This window comes from Bombina bombina, chromosome 2 (assembly GCF_027579735.1).
Source record: "Bombina bombina isolate aBomBom1 chromosome 2, aBomBom1.pri, whole genome shotgun sequence".
Classification (NCBI taxonomy): Eukaryota; Metazoa; Chordata; class Amphibia; order Anura; family Bombinatoridae; genus Bombina; species Bombina bombina.
In genome coordinates this window covers 1,269,401,057-1,269,422,882 of record NC_069500.1, presented here as the reverse complement: position 1 = coordinate 1,269,422,882, position 21,826 = coordinate 1,269,401,057, and the positions used below count along the sequence as shown (strand labels likewise).

At 40.1% G+C, this 21,826-nt stretch overlaps 1 protein-coding gene across 1 annotated transcript in view; it reads left to right on the top strand.

Annotated features, from left to right (window-relative positions):
• The window catches only part of TBC1D19 (TBC1 domain family member 19), an 885,000-nt gene extending 863,931 nt beyond the window's left edge, over positions 1-21,069 (top strand). The window contains exons 20-21 of the mRNA XM_053704075.1: positions 10,651-10,721; positions 20,422-21,069. Coding sequence (XP_053560050.1) covers positions 10,651-10,721; positions 20,422-20,496 — 146 coding nt within the window. The 3' untranslated portion in view covers positions 20,497-21,069. The remainder of the gene's footprint in view (positions 1-10,650; positions 10,722-20,421) is intronic.
• The last annotated feature ends 757 nt before the right edge of the window (positions 21,070-21,826 follow it).

Genomic DNA, 21,826 nt, shown 5'->3' with positions numbered 1-21,826 from the left:
CGCTGCTTTTTCAGCTTAATGCAAAACACGTAATCTAGCCGTAAGTTTCCTTTTTCGTGTTAGTAACTGCCCCCATACCTTCTCGGTTCTTTATGGGGTCACAATATTTCTTTTGATACTTTCAGCTTCTCCCCAACATGAACAAACTTTTCCACGCGGTTTGATTTTGAATACACCGGTTGAACGATGATTAGAACAAGGCTCCCCTCTGGCACCAATTTCCTCCAGACTCTGCTGGTTTCACCCTCTCTTTGAATGCCGTAATCACATAGCGTGAACCCGGTGTATTAAATCAAGTTCCTCTTTGCTTGTAAATGCATAGAAAAAAAAACGATGTATACCAGGCACCAAATAAATACAAATCATGGTCTATGATTACGGCACGCTGGAGAAGCAGAAACACATTAGACCAAGTTTCTACTGGAAAACTTTTACGATTTACTAATTAACCGTCTTTATATTTATTTGGTGCCTGGTATACATTGTTGTCTTTTTATAGTCTTGTGGACCCTTACTGCCATTAGAAAGAAATCAAAACTTATTCTTACCTGATAATTAATTTATTTCTTGGTAGTAACAGTTCGCGAACCCACCCATTATTTTCTAGTAGCAGCATTTCTTTACCCTACTTTCTTTCTTCCTATTTTCCTATCCTTGGCTATATGCACTACTGGGAGGGAAGGGGAAGTAGGAGGGATACTTAAAGCTCTGGTGTAGGGTGTCTTTGCCTCGTGTACTCTCACTACCAATAAATAAATTAATTTATCAGGTAAGAATACATTTTGTTTTATCTCTCTGCTTGTAAAGGAGAGACATCTGTAACACAATCTAATGCCTTGAGCTTTTGATCATTGGGCCCACGGTGAGCCAATGACGAGAGAAATGTGTAAAGCCACCAATCACCAGCTAGCCGCAGTAGTGCGTTGTTGTTGCTGGGGATATGTACATATGTTTTTCAACAAAGGCGATCAAGAAAAGTACATATGGTAATAGAAGTGCGCGTAAAAGGGATTTCAACAAAATGATATAGCATAAAATAAAACAAACATTTTATTACTTGCCCCAAATGAAATCAGAAAGCTATGTGATGACTTGGTATCTCCCCTTTAATTACTTTATCATATGTTTTGCCGAACTTCTAAACTGAAATGTATATTTATGTTTTTAATTATTTGGGGAAAAAAGTAATAGATTTTAAACTTCCGAAAGTTAACTCTTTATGCAAGTATCATATTCATACTGGAGTAGCTGAAAAGACATAATGGATGTACTTTTTAAAGTTTTTAATTTGAACATTCACATATTTGTTTAAAGGGACAGTAAATTCTAAATTAAACTGTCATGATTCAGATAAACGTGTCATGTTAAACAACTTTTCAATTTACTTTAAAGGGACATAATACTCATATGCTAAATCACTTGAAACTGATGCAGTATAACTGTAAAAAGCTGAAAGGAAAATATCACCTGAGCATCTCTATGTAAAAAAGGAAGATTTCTTCTGTTATGTGTGATCAGTCCACGGGTCATCATTACTTCTGGGATATAACTCCTCCCCAACAGGAAATGCAAGAGGATTCACCCAGCAGAGCTGCATATAGCTCCTCCCCTCTACGTCAGTCCCAGTCATTCTCTTGCACCCAACGACTAGATAGGATGTGTGAGAGGACTATGGTGATTATACTTAGTTTTTATGACTTCAATCAAAAGTTTGTTATTTTATAATAGCACCGGAGCGTGTTATTACTTCTCTGGCAGACTTTGAGGAAGAATCTACCAGAGTTTTTACTATGATTTTAACCGGAGTAGTTAAGATCATATTGCTGTTCTCGGCCATCTGAGGGAGGTAAAAGCTTCAGATCAGGGGACAGGGGCAGATGAATCTGCATTGAGGTATGTAGCAGTTTTTATTTTCTGAATGGAATTGATGAGAAAATCCTGCTATACCGTTATAATGACATGTATGTATACACTTCAGTATTCTGGGAATGGTACTTCACCGGAACTACTCTGTTAAAGGTCACTAATCTTTTTAATAAGTATTATATCATGTTAAACGTTTTTGCTGGAATGTAGAATCGTTTACATTGCTGAGGTACTGAGTAAATAAATGTTTGGGCTTTATTTTCCACTTGGCAGTAGTTTGCTTTGAATTGTGACAGTTTCGTTTCTCTTCACTGCTGTGTGTGAGAGGGAGGGGCCGTTTTTGGCGCTCTTTGCTACGCATCAACAATTTCCAGTCAGCTATTATTATTTTTCCTGCATGATCCGGTTCATCTCTGACAGATCTCAGGGGTCTTCAAACTTCTTGAAGGGAGGTACATTCTCTCAGCAGAGCTGTGAGAATTTTTTATATTGACTGTGGATAAAGACGTTACTCAATAATTTTTATGTCAAATTTAGTTATGTTATCTTACTAATGGGAACAAAACCTTTGCTAAAAGTTGTGTTGTTTTAAAGTTGATGCTATAACTGTTTCTCAGTTCATTATCTCAACTGTCATTTAATCGTTTAAGTACCTCTTTGAGGCACAGTACGTTTTTGCTAAAAAAGATTATAACCAGGTTGCAAGTTATTGCTAGTGTGTTAAACATGTCTGACTCAGAGGAAGATATCTGTGTCATTTGTTCCAATGCCAAGGTGGAGCCCAATAGAAATTTATGTACTAACTGTATTGATGCTACTTTAAATAAAAGTCAATCTGTACAATGTGAACAAATTTCACCAATCTGCGAGGGGAGAGTTATGCCGACTAACTCGCCTCACGCGGCAGTACCTGCATCTCCCGCCCGGGAGGTGCGTGATATTATGGCGCCTAGTACATCTGGGCGGCCATTACAGATAACATTACAAGATATGGCTACTGTTATGACTGAAGTTTTGTCTAAATTACCAGAACTAAGAGGCAAGCGTGATCACTCTGGGGTGAGAACAGAGTGCGCTGACAATACTAGGGCCATGTCTGATACTGCGTCACAGCTTGCAGAGCATGAGGACGGAGAGCTTCATTCTGTGGGTGACGGTTCTGATCCAAACAGATTGGATTCAGATATTTCAAATTTTAAATTTAAATTGGAGAACCTCCGTGTATTACTAGGGGAGGTCTTAGCAGCTCTCAATGATTGTAACACCGTTGCAATACCAGAGAAACTATGTAGGTTGGATAAATACTTTGCGGTACCGGCGAGTACTGACGTTTTTCCTATACCTAAGAGATTAACTGAAATTGTTACTAAGGAGTGGGATAGACCCGGTGTGCCGTTCTCACCCCCTCCAATATTTAGAAAGATGTTTCCAATAGACGCCACCACTCGGGACTTATGGCAAACGGTCCCTAAGGTGGAGGGAGCAGTTTCTACTCTAGCTAAGCGTACCACTATCCCGGTGGAGGATAGCTGTGCCTTTTCAGATCCAATGGATAAAAAATTAGAGGGTTACCTTAAGAAAATGTTTGTTCAACAAGGTTTTATTTTGCAACCCCTTGCATGTATCGCGCCGATTACGGCTGCGGCAGCATTTTGGATTGAGTCTCTGGAAGAGAACCTTAGTTCATCTACGCTAGACGACATTATGGACAGGCTTAGAGTCCTTAAACTAGCTAATTCATTCATTTCGGAGGCCGTAGTACATTTAACCAAACTTACGGCTAAGAACTCAGGATTCGCCATACAGGCACGTAGGGCACTGTGGCTAAAATCCTGGTCAGCTGATGTTACTTCTAAGTCCAAATTACTTAATATACCTTTCAAGGGGCAGTCCTTATTTGGGCCCGGTTTGAAAGAAATTATCGCTGACATTACAGGAGGTAAGGGCCACGCCCTACCTCAAGACAAAGCCAAAGCTAAGGCTAGACAGTCTAATTTTCGTCCCTTTCGGAATTTCAAAACAGGAGCAGCATCAACCTCCACTGCACCAAAACAGGAAGGAGCTGTTGCTCGTTACAGGCAAGGCTGGAAGCCCAACCAGTCCTGGAACAAGGGCAAACAGGCCAGGAAACCTGCTGCTGCCCCAAAGACAGCATGAACCGAGAGCCCCCGATCCGGGACCGGATCTAGTGGGGGGCAGACTTTCTCTCTTCGCCCAGGCCTGGGCAAGAGATGTTCAGGATCCCTGGGCGCTAGAGATCATATCTCAGGGATACCTTCTAGACTTCAAATTATCTCCCCCAAGAGGGAGATTTCATCTGTCAAGATTGTCAACAAACCAGATAAAGAAAGAAGCGTTTCTACGCTGTGTACAAGATCTGTTATTAATGGGAGTGATCCATCCGGTTCCGCGGTCGGAACAAGGACAAGGGTTCTACTCAAACCTGTTTGTGGTTCCCAAAAAAGAGGGAACTTTCAGACCAATCTTAGATTTAAAGATTCTAAACAAATTCCTAAGAGTTCCATCGTTCAAAATGGAAACTATTCGGACAATCTTGCCCATGATCCAAAAGGGTCAGTACATGACCACAGTGGATTTAAAAGATGCTTACCTTCACATACCGATCCACAAAGATCATCACCGGTATCTACGGTTTGCCTTCCTAGACAGGCACTACCAGTTTGTAGCTCTTCCATTCGGATTGGCTACGGCCCCAAGAATCTTCACAAAGATTCTAGGTGCCCTCCTGGCGGTACTAAGACCGCGAGGGATTTCGGTAGCTCCGTACCTAGACGACATTCTAATACAAGCTTCAAGCTTTCAAACTGCCAAGTCTCATACAGAGTTAGTTCTGGCATTTCTAAGGTCGCATGGATGGAAAGTGAACGAAAAGAAGAGTTCTCTTTTTCCTCTCACAAGAGTTCCATTCTTGGGGACTCTTATAGATTCTGTAGAAATGAAGATTTACCTGACAGAGGACAGGTTAACAAAGCTTCAAGATGCATGCCGTGTCCTTCATTCCATTCAACACCCGTCAGTAGCTCAATGCATGGAGGTGATCGGCTTAATGGTAGCGGCAATGGACATAGTACCTTTTGCACGCCTACACCTCAGACCGCTGCAATTATGCATGCTAAGTCAGTGGAATGGGGATTACTCAGATTTGTCCCCTACTCTGAATCTGAATCAAGAGACCAGAAATTCTCTTCTATGGTGGCTTCATCGGCCACACCTGTCCAGGGGGATGCCATTCAGCAGGCCAGACTGGACAATTGTAACAACAGACGCCAGCCTACTAGGTTGGGGCGCTGTCTGGAATTCTCTGAAGGCTCAGGGATTATGGAATCAGGAGGAGAGTCTCCTTCCAATAAACATTCTGGAATTGAGAGCAGTTCTCAATGCCCTTCTGGCTTGGCCCCAATTAACAACTCGGGGGTTCATCAGGTTTCAGTCGGACAATATCACGACTGTAGCTTACATCAACCATCAGGGAGGGACAAGAAGCTCCCTAGCAATGATGGAAGTATCAAAGATAATTCGATGGGCAGAGTCTCACTCTTGCCACCTGTCAGCAATCCACATCCCGGGAGTGGAGAACTGGGAGGCGGATTTCTTGAGTCGCCAGACTTTTCATCCGGGGGAGTGGGAACTTCATCCGGAGGTCTTTGCCCAAATACTTCGACGTTGGGGCAAACCACAGATAGATCTCATGGCGTCTCGCCAGAACGCCAAGCTTCCTCACTACGGGTCCAGATCCAGGGATCCGGGAGCGGTTCTGATAGATGCTTTGACAGCACCTTGGAACTTCGGGATGGCTTATGTGTTTCCACCCTTCCCGCTGCTTCCTCGATTGATTGCCAAAATCAAACAGGAGAGAGCATCAGTGATTCTAATAGCACCTGCATGGCCACGCAGGACTTGGTATGCAGATCTAGTGGACATGTCATCCTGTCCGCCTTGGTCTCTACCTCTAAGACAGGACCTTCTGATACAGGGTCCGTTCAAACATCAAAATCTAACTTCTCTGAAGCTGACTGCTTGGAAATTGAACGCTTGATTTTATCAAAACGTGGTTTTTCTGAGTCGGTTATTGATACCCTGATACAGGCTAGGAAGCCTGTTACCAGAAAGATTTACCATAAAATATGGCGTAAATACCTATACTGGTGTGAATCCAAACGTTACTCCTGGAGTAAGGTTAGGATCTCTAGGATCTTGTCTTTTCTACAAGAAGGCTTAGAAAAGGGTTTATCGGCTAGTTCATTAAAGGGACAGATTTCAGCTCTGTCCATCTTGTTACACAGGCGTCTGTCAGAAAATCCAGACGTCCAGGCCTTTTGTCAGGCTTTAGCTAGGATCAAGCCTGTGTTTAAAGCTGTTGCTCCACCATGGAGTTTAAACTTAGTTCTTAACGTTTTACAGGGTGTTCCGTTTGAACCCCTTCATTCCATTGATATAAAATTGTTATCTTGGAAAGTTCTGTTTTTAATGGCTATTTCCTCGGCTCGAAGAGTCTCTGAGTTATCAGCATTACATTGTGATTCTCCTTATCTGATTTTTCACTCAGACAAGGTAGTTCTGCGTACTAAACCTGGGTTCTTACCTAAGGTAGTTACTAACAGGAATATCAATCAAGAGATTGTTGTTCCATCCTTGTGTCCAAATCCTTCTTCAAAGAAGGAACGTCTTCTACACAATCTGGATGTAGTTCGTGCCCTCAAGTTCTACTTGCAGGCAACTAAAGATTTTCGTCAAACTTCTTCCCTGTTTGTCGTTTATTCTGGACAGAGGAGAGGTCAAAAAGCTTCTGCTACCTCTCTCTCTTTTTGGCTTCGTAGCATAATACGTTTAGCCTATGAGACTGCTGGACAGCAGCCTCCTGAAAGAATTACAGCCCACTCCACTAGAGCTGTGGCTTCCACTTGGGCCTTTAAGAATGAGGCCTCTGTTGAACAGATTTGCAAGGCTGCAACTTGGTCTTCGCTTCATACTTTTTCCAAATTTTACAAATTTGATACTTTTGCTTCTTCGGAGGCTATTTTTGGGAGAAAGGTTCTTCAGGCAGTGGTTCCTTCTGTATAATGAGCCTGCCTATCCCTCCCGTCATCCGTGTACTTTTGCTTTGGTATTGGTATCCCAGAAGTAATGATGACCCGTGGACTGATCACACATAACAGAAGAAAACATAATTTATGCTTACCTGATAAATTCCTTTCTTCTGTTGTGTGATCAGTCCACGGCCCGCCCTGTTTTTAAGGCAGGTAAATATTTTTTAAATTATACTCCAGTCACCACTTCACCCTTGGTTACTCCTTTCTCGTTGATTCTTGGTCGAATGACTGGGACTGACGTAGAGGGGAGGAGCTATATGCAGCTCTGCTGGGTGAATCCTCTTGCATTTCCTGTTGGGGAGGAGTTATATCCCAGAAGTAATGATGACCCGTGGACTGATCACACAACAGAAGAAAGGAATTTATCAGGTAAGCATAAATTATGTTATTTTACCTCACAATTTCCTCAGCTCAGCAGAGTAAGTTCTGTGTAAAAAGTTATACTCGGCTGCTCCCAGCTGCAGGTAAAAAAATTAAAAAAAATGAAGAAATGAACAGCAGCCAATCAGCATCAGCAGTGCTGAGGTCATGAACTCTTACTGTGATCTCATGAGATTTGACTTAAATCTCATGAGATTTCATAGTAAGCTTCCTTTACCTGATTGGTGAAATAATATGAGAGTGCACGATGCTAGTCCCTTCAGATGTCCCAGGACAAACACACTAAATTGCTGCTTAGAAATCCTTTAGAATGGGATGTGGCTACTGAGAAACTTTTGAGGTAAAATATCTTTCTTTTTTACATAGAGATGTTCAGGTGATATTTTCTAGTCAGCTTTTTACAGCTATGCTGCATCACTTTCAAGTGTTTAAACATTTGGGTGTTATGGCCCTTTAATTATCAAATGTGTGCATGGGTCTTTACTATGTATTGTATATCATTACCATAAACATTGTTTCAAAAATTGCTGCCACATGTCTAAGGACAGAGCTATTTAACAAAAGATAAGAGAACTAGAGAAAAATTGATACTAGACGTAAATGTCTACCTATAGCATCTGTTTGTTTATATTGCAGTGTGTCTGGTTTGAAGTTTGTGTCCTATTTATATGTTATTTTAGATTCAGTTCTGGAACTATACTTCTGAGCAGAAGATCAAATTGCCATAAAACATATTCATTACTATATACTGAGTAGGAAAGAGTATGCAATGAACTGCAAGAAATCCATTTGGGCATATTTATCCTCAGGCTAGTGCTTCTAAACTCCTACTCAAGTACCCCAAAGTGATCAGGTTTTATGGCCGGTCATGTTAAGACTGGTGTGGGTATACACTGTCTTAGATTAATGAGCAAGTGTCCTGCTATTTTAATAACTGCTAACCTCATGCTTCTGCCTCATCAGATTTTTGTGGGTTTCTGAAGTTGCTAAATACGTGCTCAATCTTACTGAAAATAAGTGCTTTATAAGGCAAACATCTGCGTACAATATAGAGGTATATACATGTTGCTAATCATCCTTAAAATATTGTTTGTATTCAAATACTGAATATTTATACATTAAAAGTAAAGTTCTCAATTTAATGTGATGACAGTAAATGCATGTAACTAATACTACCAAACAAATCCTGATTGTTTGCTTAACTGAGAAGCGGTAAAGCTATGGACGCATAAGAATGAGTCAGGTTCCTAGATTAAAGGGATACTGAACCCAAAATTTTTCTTTCATGATTCAGATAGAGCGTGAAATTGTGAGCAACTTTCTAATTTACTCCTATTATCAATTTTTCTTCATTCTCTTGCTATCTTTTCTTTAAAATCAGGAATGTAAATCTTAGCAGCCAGTCCATTTTAGGTTCAGCACCATGGATAGCGCTTGCTTATTGGAGGCTTACATTAACTCACCAATAAGCAAGCATAACCCAGGTTCTCAACAAAAAATGTGCTGGCTCCTATGCATCCAATTCCTGCTTTTAAATAAAGATAGCAAGAGAATGAAGAAAAATTGATAATAGGAGTAAATTAGAAAGTTGCTTAAAATTGCATGTTCTATCTGAATCATGAAAGATTTTTTTTTTTGGGTTTAGTGTCCCTTTAAGTGCCTATTGTTTAAAATGGGGTTTCTAATTCTATATTTTTAAGTAAAAAAAGGTCTGTTTCAGCTTTCATAAATCAAATTGTAGCTCTCAGTTCAAAGCAGTAATCTGACACTATTGTCTATTTTATCATTTTTATGGTCAATGGATAGAATGGGTGAAGCTTCAATTATTATTGTTACTGTATATTCAATAATTAGCAATGTTCCTTTTTAGTACGTAGGTAATAAACCAGGATTAATATGAGTATTAATCTGCACCAAATATATAGGATTGAAAGGGAAATTAAACCCAATACATTTTGTTAATCAGACAGAGCATACCATTTTAGATTTCCTTTTGTTCTCATGCTATTCTTTGTTAAGAGACACCACATTGCAGGAAATACAGCTGTCATCTAGTGTTCTTGTAAATGGATAGCATTCTTGCAAAAGGGCTGCAGACACTCCTGAGGCTTATATCCCTGCTTTTCAACAAAAGATACCAAGAGAACGAAGGAAATGTGATAATAGAAATAAATGAAAAAGTTGTTTAAAATGGCATGCTCTATCTGAATCATGAAAGAAAATGTCATGCTTGCATTACCCTAAAATGTATCACATGGGTGTTTGGAGACTGTCGCAGCTTATGGTACCACACAGTAAGTAAGGACCAAAAGGGAAAGTAATCTAATGGAATTCTTATTAAACCATTAAAGGGACAGTCAACACAAAAATTGTTATTGTTTAAAAAGATAGATAACGCCTTTACTACCCATTCCCCAGCTTTGCACAAACAACATTGTTATATTAATATACTATATAACATTTAAACCTCTACATTTCTGCCTGTTTCCAAGCCACTACAGACAGCCTCTTATCACATGCTTTTTTATTAGCTTTTCACAACAGGAGACTGGTAGTTCATGTGAGCCATATAGATTACATTGTGCTCATGCCCGCGGGTTGTGCACAACACAGCACTAATTGGCTTAAATGCAAGTCAATAGATAATAAATAAAAAGGCATGTGATCAGGGGGCTGTCAGAAGAGGATTAGATACAAGGTAAACACAGCGGTAAAAAGTGTATTATTATAACCATGTTTTCTGTTCAAAACTGGGGAATGGGTAATATCTTTTTAAACAATAACATTTTTTAAGTTGATTGTCCCTTTAAGTCAATCTTTAATAAGGGATTTTGTTGCATATATTGTATGATATCACCTATCATAGTTCTTTGTTAAATGTATGTTGATCAATTACATGAGTTCTTGGGGTGACAAGGACCTATAAAAATAAATAGTTACGTATCGGTTACATCTCAGAATTACCATAAGTGTGTCGCAGATCAAACCGATTTAGAAATTGGTCATCTTATCTGCTATTTTTTCTTGTTGATAATGCCATAGGCAGCAACATGGTTAACTAAAAAGCTGTAATCACCTTTCTTAAACCCACCCTTCATGGTATTAAATGGCTTTAAGAATGATTCACTGTTGTATACAAGTGTGGTATGTCCGTAGCATGCAGAACATTTTATGCGTGCATTTGTACCTATTTCACACTCCATAAACATACAGAAATGATAAGCTGTGACTAAATGATGCCTATTGATAATTAGTAGGTCAGCAGTTGAAATATTCTACATTCTTTTTTCAGTACTGGCAGCTGCTGTGTTTGCTTTCCGAGCAGTGAACCTGATGGAGGTGACATCACTGGCTGCAGCTGAAGTAAGGATAAGTTACAGTGAGATGTGATTGAAATAGTTCCTGATCATTTGCCAACTCAAGTAACTTAAGATTTTGATGCGCATCTCAAGTAATACAGAGCTCCTTGCTTATTTTATTTCCACTAGAAACTTAAATTAAGCTACAACTACATGCTCAGTCTAACAATTCTCTAGTACGTAAACGAGATATGTTTGGTCCTAGCATTTCTGAACAAAATGTATATAAATGTATTTTTTATATATACAAATTATATAGCGATGTGTTCCTAGCTTTGCACTGTCATTATTGCAGTGATGCCCAACTTCCTAACTCATGGGGAGCGCAGATCAATATTTAAGAAGGCTTAAAGCGACACTGAACCCAAAAATTTTTCTTTTGTGATTCAGATAGAGCATGAATTTTAAGCAACTTTCTAATTTACTCCTATTATCAAATTTTCTTCATTCTCTTGGTATCTTTATTTGAAATGCAAGAATGTAAGTTTAGATGCCGGCCCTTTTTTGGTGAACAACCTGGGTTGTCCTTGCTGATTGGTGGATATATTCATCCACCAATAAAAAAGTGCTGTCCAGAGTTCTGAATCCAAAAAAAAAGCTTAGATGCCTTCTTTTTCAAATAAAAATAGCAAGAGAACGAAGAAAAATTGATAATAGGAGTAAATTAAAAAGTTGCTTAAAATTGCATGCTCTATCTGAATCGCGAAAGAAAAAATTTGAGTTCAGTGTCCCTTTAAGCGCTGCTTATAAATAAATGTCTATAAAACACACATATAAAAATATTTCTCTAACATTGGTGTGTCCGGTCCACGGCGTCATCCTTACTTGTGGGAATATCTCTTCCCCAACAGGAAATGGCAAAGAGTCCCAGCAAAGCTGGCCATATAGTCCCTCCTAGGCTACGCCCACCCCAGTCATTCTCTTTGCCGTTGCACAGGCAACATCTCCACGGAGATGGTTAAGAGTTTTTTGGTGTTTAAATGTAGTTTTTTATTCTTCTATCAAGTGTTTGTTATTTTAAAATAGTGCTGGTATGTACTATTTACTCTGAAACAGAAAAGGATGAAGATTTCTGTTTGTGAGAGGAAGATGATTTTAGCAGACAGTAACTAAAATCGATTGCTGTTTCCACATAGGACTGTTGAGATGAAGTAACTTCAGTTGGGGGAAACAGTTAGCAGACTTTTCTGCTTAAGGTATGACTAGCCATATTTCTAACAAGACCATGTAATGCTGGAAGGCTGTCATTTCCCCTCATGGGGACCGGTAAGCCATTTTCTTAGTCAAGCAAACAGAATAAAGGGCTTAATATGGGCTATAAAACTGGTAGACACTTTTATGGGCTAAATCGATTGCTTTATTTGGGCATTTTATACATGTTTATGCTGATAATTCACATTTATAAACTTGGGGAACGTTTTTTAACGGCAGGCACTATGTTAGACACCTTTTCCAGTCAGGGAGGGCCTTCCCAGTTGTAGGCTGAGCCTCATTTTCGCGCCATTACTGCACAGTTGTTTTTGAGAGCAAGACATGCAGATGCATGTGTGAGGATCTGAAAGTAGCTGGAAAAGTTTCTAGAAGGCGTCACTTGGTATCGTATTCCCCTCTGGGCTTGGTTAGGTCTCAGCAAAGGCTATAGCTGGGACTGTATAGGGGTTAAATTTGTAAACGGCTCCGGTTCCGTTATTTTAAGGGTTAAAGCTCTGAAAATTGGTGTGCAATACTCTTAATGCTTTAAGACACTGTGGTGAAATTTTGGTAATTTTTGAACAATTCCTTCATACTTTTTCACATATTCAGTAATAAAGTGTTTTCTGTTTAAAATTTAAAGAGACAGTAACGGTTTTGTTTTAAAACGTTTTTTTGTGCTTTATTGACAAGTTTAAGCCTGTTTAACATGTCTGTGCCTTCGGATAAGCTATGTTCTATATGTATGAAAGCCAATGTGTCTCCCCATTTAAATTTGTGTGATAATTGTGCCATAGCGTCCAAACAAAGTAAGGACAGTACTGCCACAGATAATGAAATTGCCCAAGATGATTCCTCAGATGAGGGGAGTAAACATGATACTACATCATCTCCTACTGTGTCTACACCAGTTTTGCCCACGCAGGAGGCCCCTAGTACATCTAGCGCGCCAATGCTTATTACCATGCAACAATTGACGGCTGTAATGGATAACTCCATAGCAAATATTTTATCCAAAATGCCTACATATCAGAGAAAGAGCGATTGCTCTGTTTTAAACACTGAAGAGCAGGAGGGCGCTGATGATAATTGTTCTGTCATACCCTCACACCAATCTGAAGTGGCCATTAGGGAGGTTTTGTCAGATGGGGAAATTTCAGATTCAGGAAAAATTTCTCAACAAGCTGAACCTGATGTTGTGACATTTAAATTTAAATTAGAACATCTCCGCGCACTGCTTAAAGAGGTGTTATCTACTCTGGATGATTGTGACAACTTGGTCATTCCAGAGAAATTATGTAAGATGGACAAGTTCCTAGAGGTTCCGGTGCACCCCGACGCTTTTCCTATACCCAAGCGGGTGGCGGACATAGTGAATAAGGAGTGGGAAAAGCCCGGCATACCTTTTGTCCCCCCCCCCTATATTTAAGAAATTATTTCCTATGGTCGACCCCAGAAAGGACTTATGGCAGACAGTCCCTAAGGTCGAGGGGGCAGTTTCTACTCTAAACAAGCGCACTATTATTCCTATCGAGGATAGTTGTGCTTTCAAAGATCCTATGGATAAAAAATTGGAGGGTTTGCTTAAAAAGATTTTTGTACAGCAAGGTTACCTTCTACAACACATTTCGTGCATTGTTCCTGTCACTACAGCAGCGTGGTTCTGGTTCGAGGAACTAGAAAAGTCGCTCAGTAGAGAGACTCCATATGAGGAGGTTATGGACAGAGTTCAAGCACTTAAATTGGCTAACTCTTTTGTTTTAGATGCCGCTTTGCAATTAGCTAGATTAGCGGCGAAAAATTCAGGGTTTGCAATCGTGGCGCGCAGAGCGCTTTGGCTAAAGTCTTGGTCAGCGGATGTGTCATCCAAGACAAAATTGCTTAACATCCCTTTCAAAGGTAAAACTCTATTTGGACCAGAATTGAAAGAGATTATCTCAGACATCACTGGGGGAAAGGGCCACGCCCTTCCACAAGATAGGCCTTTCAAGGCCAAGAATAAGTCTAATTTTAGTTCCTTTCGCAATTTTAGGAACGGACCGGCCTCTAATTCTGCATCCTCTAAGCAAGAGGGTAATGCCTCACAACCCAAACCAGCCTGGAAACCGATGCAAGGCTGGAACAAGGGTAAGCAGGCCAAGAAGCCTGCTGCTGCTAACAAAACAGCATGAAGGAGTAGCCCCCGATCCGGGACCGGATCTAGTAGGGGGCAGACTCTCTCTCTTTGCTCAGGCTTGGGCAAGAGATGTTCAGGATCCCTGGGCACTAGAAATAGTTTCTCAGGGTTATCTTCTGGAATTCAGGGAACTACCCCCAAGGGGAAGGTTCCACATGTCTCACTTATCCTTAAACCAAATAAAGAGACAGGCGTTCTTACATTGTGTAGAAGACCTGTTAAAGATGGGAGTGATACACCCAGTTCCAATAAAGGAACAAGGAATGGGATTTTATTCAAATCTGTTCGTAGTTCCCAAAAAAGAGGGAATTTTCAGACCAATTTTGGATTTGAAGATCCTAAACAAATTTCTCAGGGTACCATCGTTCAAGATGGAAACCATTCGAACGATTCTACCCACTATCCAGGAAGGTCAATTTATGACTACCGTGGATCTAAAGGATGCGTACCTACATATTCCTATCCACAAAGAACATCATCAGTTCCTAAGGTTCGCCTTTCTGGACAAACATTACCAGTTTGTGGCCCTCCCATTCGGGTTAGCCACTGCTCCAAGGATTTTCACAAAGGTACTAGGGTCCCTTCTAGCGGTTCTAAGACCGAGGGGCATTGCAGTAGTACCTTACTTGGACGACATTCTAATACAAGCGTCGTCCCTGTCAAAAGCAAAGGCTCATACAGACATCGTTCTGGCCTTTCTCAGATCACACGGATGGAAGGTGAACATAGAAAAAAGTTCTCTGTCTCCGTCAACAAGAGTTCCCTTCTTGGGAACAATAATAGATTCCTTAGAAATTAGGATTTTTCTGACAGAGGTCAGAAAGTCAAAACTTCTAAGCACTTGTCAAGTTCTTCATTCTGTTCCACGTCCTTCCATAGCGCAGTGCATGGAAGTAGTAGGGTTGATGGTTGCAGCAATGGACATAGTTCCTTTTGCATGAATTCATCTAAGACCATTACAACTGTGCATGCTCAAACAGTGGAATGGGGACTATACAGACTTGTCTCCAATGATTCAGGTAGATCAGAAGACCAGAGATTCACTCCGTTGGTGGCTGACCCTGGACCATCTATCCCAGGGAATGAGCTTCCGCAGACCAGAGTGGGTCATTGTCACGACCGACGCCAGTCTAGTGGGCTGGGGCGCGGTCTGGGAATCCCTGAAAGCTCAGGGACTATGGTCTCGGGAAGAGTCTCTTCTCCCGATAAACATTCTGGAACTAAGAGCGATCTTCAATGCTCTCAGGGCTTGGCCTCAGCTAGCAAAGGCCAGATTCATAAGATTCCAATCAGACAACATGACGACCGTTCAGGGTCGGCTCCAAGGGGGGCCTTTGGGGGGCAATGCCCACCCAAATGGAATGCTGTGCCCCCTCAAAACACAGGATTTTTGTAAATTATTTTTTTAATTTTTTTTTTACTTAAAATGTTTTATTTTTTTGCCCCGCACCTTTTCTGGGGGCGGGGCTTGTGCACGCTCAAATGTGCACTCAGTCAGTGCAGTGGAAGGCTGGGGTATGACTTAGCTATACCTATTTCACAATAGGTGGCTGGCACTGCTGAAGATGACTGACTGATCCAGCTGGCCTCACATGATGACGCTGCATTCTCCCTGACACTCATCATGACTCATCACTTCCTCCCACCCAGAGTCCCAGCGCGGGAAGAGTGAGAGCTGACTCGTGAGAGGGAATCAGCGTGAGGTGATGCAAGGAGGAAAGAAGCAGCAAGACTAGGCTGGTCACGGTGAGAAAAAACATCACATTCAGCAGTGATGTTATTTAGATTTGTTTTGCTCAGTCAGTCTAAGTGTAAGGTGTATTCTGCACTAGGCACACATTCACAAGGCATTTACTTAGGGCAGCAGCTGAAGCATTGCTCTAAGGCAGCTGTAGTGCAGGCAGGTACTTTTTATGGGTAATTTTCCCCATCCTCACCTCTCAGTGCACACATCAGACCTAGCTGTCATGCTGCCTCCAATGTATTTTGCAAGCTCAGATAACAAATAATGTATACAGCAAAATGTATTATCTGGCTTGGTCCCTTCCAGCTAAAGTACCAATAAAGTCACAGCCCTCACATCACAGGTCCTTCAGCCGGATGGGATCTAGCTGCAAACATATCTGTAAGTGTGAGACTGAGGGAACCTTCTTGCAATATAGTAAGGTACTGAGGAGGGGGTTGTGTATATATTATATAAAGTAATAGGGAGGCTGTGTGTATGTGTGTGGCAGAGCAGAGGGAACCTCTCTATAATGTTATAAAATTGTGTATAAGGTGTGTGACTGAGTGTGTCTGTCAAAGAGAACCTCTCTATAATATTATTTATATTTATATAAGGAGTGATATTTATATTTATTTAAGGTACTGGGGAGGGGGCTGTGTGTGTGGGAGACAGAGGGAACCTCTTTATAATATTATATATTTGTATATAAGGGATGATATTTATTTTTATTTAAGGTACTGGGGAGGGGTCTGTGTGTGTGGGAGACAGAGGGAACCTCTTTATAATATTATATATATGTCTATAAGGGATGATATTTATATTTATTTAAGGTACTGGGGAGGGGCTGTGTGTGTGGGAGACAGAGGGAACCTCTTTATAATTTTATGTATATAAGGGATGATATTTATATTTATTTAAGGTACTGGGGAGTGAGCTGTGTGTGTGGGAGACAGAGGGAACCTCTTTATTATATATATATATATATATATATATATATATATATATATATATATATATATATATATATATATATATATATATATATATATATATATATATATATACCATATATCCATAATATATATTGTATTTATACATTTCTGGAAGAACATTAATATAAAAAAAGAGCAGCACACTATTTTGACACATTTGTATTTAATACTTTTTTTTATATTATGCTTTATTTAACATTATGTTTATACTAAACTATACTATTATGCTAAAGGGCCAGGCAGCAAAGTTTAAAATAATCTTGGCAACAGCAGATAAAGCTTGCTAAACTCCTTCAGCAATCCATTCATCAATACCATTCATTCACACATTCATCCATTTACCCATTCAGGTATTTTACTAACTTATTTGTGTCTGTGCCTGGAAATAAAAAGAACTTCTACCTACAAAAAGATTTAATTAATTTATTAAGTGGCTATAAACAAGTTGTTTGCCAAATCCTAACCATTTATTATTACTACGATATGTGCATAAAATGTGTAAATATGTGCAGGTTAGATTATATAATCAGATGTACTGTAGGACACACTATATGACATATAGTGTGTCCTACAGTACATCTGAGTTTAAGGGTTTTGGATCATGGTGATTAAGAGGTGAATTGTTTTTAAGGAGCTATTGCACTGGGGGTCTCAAGTTTAATGGCTCTGTTTTAGTGCACTGCATAAGATTTAGACTTCATTCTTTTACCTAGTGATTTAGCACATATTCTCCAAATGTTAATAGTGGGGGATAAGCCAGCTAGAAGCTACACTTTCCTGCAGAATATGTAGGTCTGCTCTTATTTTGACTCTCATATATGCTTTGTAAATGCGTGCCCCCTCGTCAGAAAAAAATGCCCCCCCATTTCATTCGTTCTGGATACGACCCTGCGACCGTTGCGTATATCAATCATCAGGGGGGAACAAGGAGTTCCCTGGCGATGAAAGAAGTGACCAAAATAATTCAATGGGCGGAGGATCACTCCTGCCACCTATCTGCGATCCACATCCCAGGTGTGGAAAACTGGGAAGCGGATTATCTGAGTCGTCAGACATTCCATCCGGGGGAGTGGGAACTCCACCCGGAGATCTTTTCCCAACTAACTCAATTATGGGGCATTCCGGACATGGATCTGATGTCGTCTCGTCAGAACTTCAAGGTTCCTTGCTACGGGTCCAGATCCAGGGATCCCAAGGCGACTCTAGTAGATGCACTAGTAGCACCTTGGACCTTCAACCTAGCTTATGTATTTCCACCGTTTCCTCTCATTCCCAGGCTGGTAGCCAGGATCAAACAGGAGAGGGCCTCTGTGATCTTGATAGCTCCTGCGTGGCCACCTGGTGAATATGTCATCGGTTCCACCATGGAAGCTACCTTTGAGACAGGACCTTCTTGTTCAGGGTCCATTCGAACATCCAAATCTGGTCTCCCTCCAGCTAACGGCTTGGAGATTGAACGCTTGATTCTATCAAAGCGTGGGTTTTCAGATTCTGTGATAGATACTCTGGTTCAGGCCAGAAAACCAGTAACTAGAAAGATTTACCATAAAATATGGAAAAGATATATCTGTTGGTGTGAATCCAAAGGATTCCCATGGAATAAGATAAAAATTCCTAAGATTCTCTCCTTTCTACAAGAAGGTTTGGAGAAAGGATTATCTGCAAGTTCTCTAAAGGGACAGATCTCTGCTTTATCTGTCTTACTACACAAAAGACTAGCAGCTGTGCCAGATGTTCAAGCATTTGTTCAGGCTCTGGTTAGGATCAAGCCTGTTTACAGACCTTTGACTCCTCCCTGGAGTCTAAATCTAGTTCTTTCAGTTCTTCAAGGGGTTCCGTTTGAACCTTTACATTCCATAGATATTAAGTTACTATCTTGGAAAGTTTTGTTTTTGGTTGCTATTTCTTCTGCTAGAAGAGTTTCAGAGTTATCTGCTCTGCAGTGTTCTCCGCCCTATCTGGTGTTCCATGCAGATAAGGTGGTTTTGCGTACTAAGCCTGGTTTTCTTCCAAAGGTTGTTTCTAACAAGAATATTAACCAGGAGATAGTTGTACCTTCTTTATGTCCGAATCCAGTTTCAAAGAAGGAACGTTTGTTACACAATTTGGACGTAGTCCGTGCTCTAAAATTCTATTTAGAGGCTACGAAAGATTTCAGACAAACATCTTCTTTGTTTGTTGTCTATTCTGGTAAAAGGAGAGGTCAAAAAGCGACTTCTACCTCTCTTTCCTTTTGGCTTAAAAGCATCATCTGATTGGCAAAGGAGAATGCCGGACGGCAGCCTCCTGAAAGAATCACAGCTCACTCCACTAGGGCTGTGGCTTCCACATGGGCCTTCAAGAACGAGGCTTCTGTTGACCAGATATGTAAGGCAGCGACTTGGTCTTCACTGCACACTTTTGCCAAATTTTACAAATTTGATACTTTTGCTTCTTCGGAGGCTATTTTTGGGAGAAAGGTTTTGCAAGCTGTGGTGCCTTCCGTTTAGGTAACCTGATTTGCTCCCTCCCTTCATCCGTGTCCTAAAGCTTTGGTATTGGTTCCCACAAGTAAGGATGACGCCGTGGACCGGACACACCAATGTTGGAGAAAACAGAATTTATGCTTACCTGATAAATTACTTTCTCCAACGGTGTGTCCGGTCCACGGCCCGCCCTGGTTTTTTAATCAGGTCTGATGAATTATTTTCTCTAACTACAGTCACCACGGTACCATATGGTTTCTCCTATATTTTTCCTCCTGTCCGTCGGTCGAATGACTGGGGTGGGCGGAGCCTAGAAGGGACTATATGGCCACTTTGGGACTCTTTGCCATTTCCTGTTGGGGAAGAGATATTCCCACAAGTAAGGATGACGCCGTGGACCGGACACACCGTTGGAGAAAGTAATTTATCAGGTAAGCATAAATTCTGTTATTTCTTATCAATTTATCAGATTTAGGTAAGGTTTCCAGGTACTCTCTTTCTGTTGTTCTCCCCTCCAGAGGAAGCTTCTGAGTTGTAGTCACCTTGTCTGCCCATTCACCAGAAGTGCCCAAAGCTCATATTTTTAGTTCTGTTTTTTTTCCGGGGGGCCACAAGAACCATGACACATATTATTAGTTCTACTTTTTCCCGGGGGGCGCAGAAGATTGCCACATGTGGTCCATGAACCACCAGTTGGGACCCCTTATAAATCAATTTAGCCTACTATATTGTCTTCATAATTTCTGTGAAAGGATAATATGCAATAAAAATAATCTACTTTAAACAAAGAAGTTAGATATTTTATTTTAAATGGCCAAAAATGTTAATATTTTTCATGAAAGATAACAAAAGGAAAAATATATTCAAGAAGGTCACATGGCTATGACACATAGATGCACAGTTCTCTCAACTGATTCATACTGTGCAATTATTTTTAGAACAGTCTTGAAATGTTAGACCTGTTAAACATCTATGATACCACCGGTATCCTAAGTACAACTAAAGGCCAGGATTAAATACACTTCCTTAGCAGTTTGTATTTGATCTAATATTAGGAAGTTACTTTTGTGTTTAGAACAGATATACGTCATAATAGTCAATAAATGTGAATATAGATTGAATCACTATAACACTAGTTTTGTTTTTTCTTCTAGGCTGTTCTTGCTGACCTTTCAACCTTGAAGGTTATTCCTCTTCTTCAGATTTTCCTGTTTGCAGTCGTTACATAATTCCTTCTCAGCGCTCATAAAATATACTATTGCTTTTGATTGATTTCAAGCATCAACTATGCAGTATTTAACATTTGACCAAATGAAGTTGATTAACATTAAATTATTGATTTTCTAAGCAGCAACTGTACGGAACTGTGAAAATATGATACAATGCAAACCATTAAACAGCAATATAAAATTGTAGTATACTTAATTCTGAAGTATTTTCTAGGACTTGTAAGTATTATAAATGCTGTTGAATTAAAGCTTCACATGCACTTAACAGTGAAAACAGTTTTGCCAGTAATCAAACACACTGGGGGTATAACCACTGCCTGCTAATGAAACTGCTTGTTGCATGATTTTCCAATAAGGGCATGGTATGTACAAGTAAATTGATCAAATAAACCTAAAATGTTATATGCATATACAGTATGTTACTTTCACCTTTGAAATGAGGACTAAATATATCAATGGCTTTAACTCTGATCTGTTTTCAAACAGCTAAACATTGTGCAGTTACAAGCTCAATCTCAATACATTACAATGGTTAATAGCCCTTAAAGGCACATTAAACACCTTGCAAAAATGTTTATATGTAGTAAAAAAGAAAACTTAGCAATATACTTTTATTATTTATGTGTCCCCTTTTCTTGTGCCAGACTTTCAATGTGTTGTGTTTATAATTTTTTTTCTTTCATATAGGTGGTGAGAGTCCACAAGCTAGTTACTGATAGGATATACATTCCTACCAGGAGGGGGCAAAGTTTCCAAAACCTCAAATGCCTATAAATATACCTCCCACCTCACTCATACCTCACTTTTAAAAACTTTGCCTCCTTAGGATGGGGAAGCATGATGAGCTTGATTTCTTCAGTGAAAGGTGCTTTTAAGGATATTGAAGCCCAGTTCCTCTCTAAGTGCAGTGTTTCTCTGGGGGATGTGAAGGGAGTATTGCCTGATAATACCATGTTTTCGCCTATGAGAAAGCTTTTCATAAGGCTCTTTGTAAATCGGTTGCAGGGATTCTTCTGCTGCCTCCTTTTATAGATCGACAATATACTCTTGTACCATTACCCCTGCTGATATGTTTCAATACTGGTTTGGCTGTCTGCAATATGTGGATGGGTGTCTTACATGGTAAGTATATACTTTTATTATATAAGACTCTCAGCTATGGATTGGTCACTTTTTAAGTAAAGTTGTTATATATTGTTTGTATACATGCCTTGAGTCAGTAATTTAGCGACTTTATTTGGTGGCTAAATATTTGTCAAGGTTTGTAGTCTGTGAAACATACTCACCTAGATTACGAGTTTTGTCGGTAAGGCTGTGCGGTGCTAACAAG